General features: G+C 64.7%; 1 protein-coding gene across 1 annotated transcript; it reads right to left on the bottom strand.

Annotated features, from left to right (window-relative positions):
• Nucleotides 1–47: 47 nt before the first annotated feature.
• DALRD3 (DALR anticodon binding domain containing 3) lies at nucleotides 48–4,483 on the bottom strand. The gene is given in 14 exon segments (XM_049826481.1): nucleotides 48–639; nucleotides 878–946; nucleotides 1,166–1,279; nucleotides 1,391–1,449; nucleotides 1,562–1,685; nucleotides 1,787–1,869; nucleotides 2,242–2,300; nucleotides 2,459–2,529; nucleotides 2,836–2,958; nucleotides 3,055–3,113; nucleotides 3,382–3,662; nucleotides 3,748–4,037; nucleotides 4,171–4,368; nucleotides 4,370–4,483. Coding segments are annotated over 14 exon segments (1,749 nt in total). The 5' UTR covers nucleotides 4,469–4,483; the 3' UTR covers nucleotides 48–519.
• Between the last annotated feature and the right edge of the window lie 1,835 nt (nucleotides 4,484–6,318).

The raw sequence follows: 6,318 nt of genomic DNA, 5'->3' as shown, positions 1-6,318 counted from the left end.
GCCCTGCATGGGGCAAGGTGCTCTGTTGGGGTCAGACATACTCAACATTTGTCCAGCAACAAGTGTATTGGACCCCAGTATCGGGGTCTGGCCCAGGGGCCAACAGGAACCTTGAGTCTCAGGAGCTCCCTGCCAGCATGGAGCAACCTTCAATAAATGGCTTTGAGGGAAGTGAGGTAGGTGCCTGGCTTTGTGGTGACTGGTCCCCGGTGCTACCTCCTCTGGTACTCCCCAGCCCAGCTCACAGGGTGCCACAGGCATCCTCCCTTCTGCTGGCATGGACATGGCAGGCACACCCATCTCCCATGCTGGGCACAGCTGCAGGTGCACATAGCCAAACCCTCAAACCCCACGAGTGGTGGGAGGGGAAGCACCTGTGTGAGGGCTGAGGCATGCCCTGACTCCCTGCCTGATGGTGGGGCAGCCCCTCACCCTGCCAGGGACATTGTGGCCCGTTCTTCCTCTTGTGGCACACTCTCCTGGTGCCCGTCACACTGCGGCAGGCTCTTTGGCGGTGGCTCAGATTTGGCTGAGAGGAGGGAGGTGCAGAGTCGCCAGCGCGCTGTGGAACATGTCCCTCACTGCTCCCAGCAGCTGGAGGCGGGCAAACATCTGGTCAAAAAGGTGAGGGAATGGCTCCTGTGGGTAGAAAAGCAGCAACTTGGGGCTGGTGGGCATATTACCGCTCAACAGGCTGGTTCTAGCAGCACTGCTGCCTTTGCACCCTGTGTACGCATCCCTGAGGGGCTGGTGCAGGGCTGCATCATGCTGCTGGCAACCCAGAGCCCATTCCCCACATGGCTGCCCCAGAACTACAGTCCAGCCCCAGGAAGGGCTGCAGGGCTGCAAGCCTGCAGGTCCAGGACATCCAACTCACCCCCAGGACGTGGACCCGGTTGTAGTAGGAGCTGAAATCCATGCTGAGCTGTATCAGGAACTTGCACACCTACAAGGCAGAGAGCTGCTGGCACGACAGGGTCTGGCTGGTCTTGGGCCCTTGCCCACCCCAAGTACAGCAGGAGCAGCCCCAGGGGTGTTGCAGTCTCTTCCCTTGGCACCACCCTGTGTCGCTCACTGGTGGGCAGCTCGCTGCCGGTGTGTAGTTTTGCCCTGGGCTAGTACTGTTGGAGCAGCACCCATGGGTGCTACGGCACATGGCACTTACTGTCTCTGTGTTGGCTGTGATCCGGATCCCCTTGGTGGGTGTGGGCAACTCTGCTGCCTGCTGCAGGACTTCAGGGAAGGGCAGGAGATAGTTGAAGAGCAGGAGCCATTCACCCTGTGAAAGGATTACATGTGTTGGGAGAGGGACAGATCCTCTTAGGCCAGCAGCATCCACCACCAGACCTAAGGGCACACAGGTCCCCACATTCCCCTTCTCAGCACTCGCCTCTTCCCGGAGGCAGGAGAAGTTCAGTTCTGACACTGGTGGCAGAGCTGGGTATGTTCCTGGAAAGGAGGTGGGAGACTATTGTTGTACCCGGAGAAGCCCCTGCGGCTCCAGGCGTCAGGAAGAGCCCAGGAGTGGGTGTCACAGGACGGTTGTGGGGCTGGTGCTCACCCCGCTCCACAGCCCGCTGGTAGGTGTCAAAGAGCGTGGCCAGCCGGGCACAGTTGTACATCACAAAGGCGCCGCTCTTGGTTCCCTTTGTGGAGATGCTGCTGTCTTCCAGGTCCAGGGTGATCTGAAAGCAGGGAGAAGTCACAGTCCAGGCTGCTCAGCACAGAGCCGCTCCACTGTTCCCACAGTTTGCCTGCCCTGGCTCTGCATAAACTCCTGTCCTACCTGACTCCGGTGAGCAGTGCTCAGCATCTCAAACCTGATGGCAGCCACTGTGAGGGTATCAATCACCTCAGTCCAGGCCTCATCTGCGGAGAACGCAGGTGGCATCACGCACAGCTTGCTCCATTCCCATGTACTGTCACCCCCCAACACCCAGGCAGGAACACCCCTGGGGCCAGGGGACTCTGGTGGAAGCTGGGGACCACCACACTTCTCCAGCCCTGGCCCCAGCTGCAGGTGCTGCTCTGTGCCCATGCCCGTGCTCCACATGGCAGTTTACATGCCTTGCTCCAAGCAAGGTCAGCACCTGGCTCCATCACGGAGGGTGGAGAAGGAGCACCATGCCGGGGAGAGCCCCACTGGCTGCAGACTCGGAGCTGAAGGGGGAGACTTATGGAAGCAGTGGAGAGGGGGGTGGAGCAGCACCCGTGTGTGGAGCCGCAGAGCAAAAACCTCACCTTGCGCAAGCTCCCCATACTTCATCACGGAGGCTTCGTACATCTGGCGTTTTCGGAGCCTGGGAGGAACAGAGACACTCACAGCTGCCACCAGAGAACACCCCAGGGCTCCCCCAGCCTTCAGGCTGCTCAGCTGTAGCAGCAACTCAGCCAAGCAAAAGCAGGGAGCCTTGGCAGGCAAGCAGTGCAGTAGGCACCTCGCTACACATCAACTTACTGGAAGTACTGGTCTGCCCCGATGGGTGATGAGGGGTTTGTCACCGTCACTGGCCCACAGACAAGGTGTTTCTGAAAGAGAGAGGAGAGGCTGGGGCTGGGGTCAAAGACTCAGAAGCTCCACCAAAATGCAGTGCAGGAGAACCAGGCTAAAACCAGCCCTGTTCTAGCTGCGTCCCCACAGTCTTCTCCTGCCCCTGCTTCCTTAGCACTGAAATCTCAAGGGCACAGAGGCTGCTCCACTGCCTGGGCAAGAGTGTGGAGGGGCTGCCAATGAAAGGGAAGACTCACAAGGGGGCAATCCTTGGGACTGAAGGAGGCTGACTGAGTACAAGGATGCTGGGGGCCGCAGTGAGGAGGGTGTCGGAGGTTCCTCACCTGCAAAGCTGTGTGGGCTCCTGGGTCCAAAATCCTCCAGAGCAGGTCCAATTGCTGCTGCCGGAATTCCTCCTCGCAGCTGACCACATGCACAATGCTGCAGCAGCTCCCCTGGCCTCCAGCCTGCAGCAGAGCACAGCAGGGAGCTCAAATGCTATCGCGTGACAAGAGAACGACGTCTGGAAAGCAAGAGGCAGGCAGCGCCACAGGGTTACTCACCGCACACTGCAGAACAGCTTGCTGCAGCTCAGCCAGGGACCGCAGCTTCCCCTCCGTCACTGAAAGAAGGAAGGACACTCAGAGCAGAACATGAGGGTTTACTACCCTGCCCCACTATCCTGCACTATCGGGTCTGCCCCAGGCTGTCTGTGTTTCTGACTACAACCAGACTGAAGAGCTGTAAGAGGAGAAGGCAATTTGGATCTAAACCCCCCTTATTTTCTCTAAAAACAATCGGGGAAAAAAGGAAACAGGCCTGTTTGCAGCCGTTTGCGCCCCCCCCACCCCCCACTGTCACACTAGAGCTGCTGTACACGTGAGGCTCACCCAGAAGGACATCTAGATTGGGGTCGTAGCCCACCAAGCCCTGCTGCTCCACAAAGCTCTTCAAGTGCACTTTACAGATGACATCCTCAGGCAGCGCAGCTGTGCCCGGTCCCTGCTCACAGGCTGTGGCACAGGGTGACCGCCCCAGTGCCTGCTGCAAGGCCAAGACGGTGTCAGGGAGGGCCGAACCACCGGAGCCAGAGGGCCAGTCGACACGGAGCCGCCGCAGGACCTCTCGGCTCCCCTCCTCGGCGAGGGCAGGGACCAGGCGGACGCCGACCCTGCGAGAGAGGGAGAGGCGGGCGCTGGCAGCGTGCGGCCGGGCAGCCGGGTGGCAGGGCCGGGGGACGACGACGAGGCGCTCACCCCTGGGCACGCAGCAGCTGGGCCAGGTGGTCGGCCAGCAGGACGGTGCGGAGGTGGCGGGGCCGCAGGGCAGCGGCGGGGCCGCGCAGGGCCGGGCAGTGCAGCACCACGCAGCCTGCCTGCAGCCCCGCCACGGGGGCCGGGCCGGGCAGGGGGGCCAGCAGGCGACGGAAGGCCTCGGGGCGCCGCACCTGCACCGCCAGCCCCGCCGGTGTCTCCTGGCAGCCCCGCACCGCCAGCACTCCCGGGCCTCCCAATGACGTCACGCCCGCCATGACGTCGGCGGGCACCTGCGGGGCGAGAAGGCGAGGAGTCAGTCCCCTGCCCGCCGCACGTGGCCCGACTCAGGCCCCGCCCCCTGTCCCGCCCCCTCCGCGCAGGTCCCGCCCCCTCCGCGCAGGCCCCGCGCCGACCGCGGCCTACCTGCCCCCCGGGGAAGGCGGCGTTCAGCGCGGCCCGCGGCGCCAGGAAGTCCCGGTGCCGCAGGTTGCGGGCGCCGTTCTCCTTCACCCAGAGGGCGGCTGGCCGCCCCAGCGCCCCGTTCAAGGCCCGCAGCGTCGCCGCCACCCCCGGCCGGCCCTCGCCCGTGTCCATGGGAGCACGGCCGGCGCTTCCGCCGCTGCAGACCGGAAGTGACATCCCGGCCCGCCCGCCCCCCCAACTGCGCAGTCACAGGCGGCCGCCATGTTGGGCGCGGCGCGCAGCGCTCCTGGGCGGCCATCTTGGGCGCGGGCGGGTTGGAAGGGGCAGAGCGGCCATCTTGGGGGTAATGGGAGCGGGGCCGCCATGATGTGCGTGGCGGGCAGCGCAGGGCCGCCATGATGGGTGTGGCGGGCGGGGGCAGCCCGTGGAGTGCAGTGGCGTTCGGCGGGCCGAGAGGGAGAAGCCGGGGCCGGGGGCCGGTATGCCCAGGCACTGCCACCCTCCGCAAAGGCCTCTGGGTGGGGCCCGGCCTGTCACAAGCCCCGCCACAGCCTCACCTCAGCGTGGCCTGGCAGTGGCAGAGCCCAGCGATGGCACCCTGAGGGGAGGCTGTGGGGGGTGATCGCTGGCAGGGCCGAGCGCTGGCTGCTGGGGCTCCCCCTGCACTCCTGGGCTGGGGACCGGGGCTGCTCCAGCCCGGAGAGGAGGGGGCACCGCTCCTCAGCCCCCTCAGGGCTGCTCCTGCCTGTCCCCAAGCGCTGGTGAGGCCCAGAACCGAAACCACCGGCAACTGAGCGGAAGCGAGAGGGCCGGAGGCTGTGCCGGGGTTAGACGGGCCTGGGCGGCTGCCACCACTGTGAAGGAAACGGGCTGCCCAGGGCAGTAAGTGCGGCCAAGCCGCCAGCATGGCACAGCCCACCTGGAAGGCCCAGGTTGTCCCTGGGCTGCTGGGGAGTGAGGGGCCCTGGGATTGGGTTTGGCATCCCTGGGCAGTGGCGGGCAGGTGGTTTTGGATGGACTGGAGGGTGTAAGGCAGACCCTGGCTGCGGGCACAGGGTGACTGGCAGACCCAAGCTTGCCAGTTCAGCCTCGCCGCCCAGGAGGCCCCCAGGGCTTGGCTGGGGGCGTGACAAGATGGGTGAGGAGCATCGTCAGCTCTTGCAAGGTGCGGTTTGCCACCGCAGCTGGGCTCTATGCAGTGAAGGGCAATGAGCAGCTCTGGGTGCGTGCCCTGCCGTGCCTTCCTCCGAGCTTGCTCATTGCCCCAGCTCCGGCTGCTCCGCTGCCCCAGCGGGAAGGATGGGTGTGAGGAGCTGCCCTCCCGCCCAGCACATTAGCAAAGTGTCCAGCTCATCAGCCCCACGAGGAAGGAGATGAAAAGGACTAGATTATGCCATCATGGTCTTGATTACATCTGCAGAGCCAAGCTCCTCCGTGGCAGTGGCATCTCATGCACAGATTTGAAAGAGCGGAGGGTCCGTGCTCCCACCTGACTCCCCGAACAGGTGCAGGCAGCGGGGGCTATTGCTCCCTTCTGGGGCTGTCTGATCTGGGGACAGGGGCAAGGGCCTGCCACACTCCAGCCCCCATGCCACCCGGCCTCCTTGGTATCCAGGAAGCACCGAACCCCCCCCCCCCGCCCCCAGCAGCAGCAGCAGCAGCAGCATGGAACACGTGTCCCCACAGAGCTGGGGACCTCCCTCCCTGTCCTTCCCTTTGTGGCCTCCCCACAAGGCTGGGTGTGGGGGGGGGGGGAGGCCACTCTGCCCACAGGGCCCAAACCGGTTCCTCCGGGGCTTGTGTGCACGGAGGGGGCCAGGGCGAGGGCAGATCCTGGCAGCACAGCTCTGCCAGGAACTCAGCAACTCGTTTTGGGGCTCCGCAGGCAGCTCTGAACGCCCCAGGGCTGCAGCCCGCAGCCATTGCGAACCCACAGCCCTGGAGCAGGAGTGGGGACGTGCGCCCCAGCTTGAGGGGGCAGTTGTGTCCCCCCCTGGCAGGGCAGGGCTGTGCCACGGTGGGGTGCTCCCTGCGCCACCCACAGCCAAGAGGTGATCTGAGAATCGCTGCTCACACCAGACCAACTGCTGACTGTCCGCAGGGCAGGAGCCGCCCGTGACCCCTGCCCGGCCAGCCGGGGGGGGACGC

This window comes from Accipiter gentilis, chromosome 23, assembly GCF_929443795.1.
Source record: "Accipiter gentilis chromosome 23, bAccGen1.1, whole genome shotgun sequence".
In the NCBI taxonomy this organism is placed as follows: Eukaryota; Metazoa; Chordata; class Aves; order Accipitriformes; family Accipitridae; genus Astur; species Astur gentilis.
Note: the sequence above shows the minus strand (reverse complement) of the source record. Positions and strands in the feature narration are given on the sequence as shown.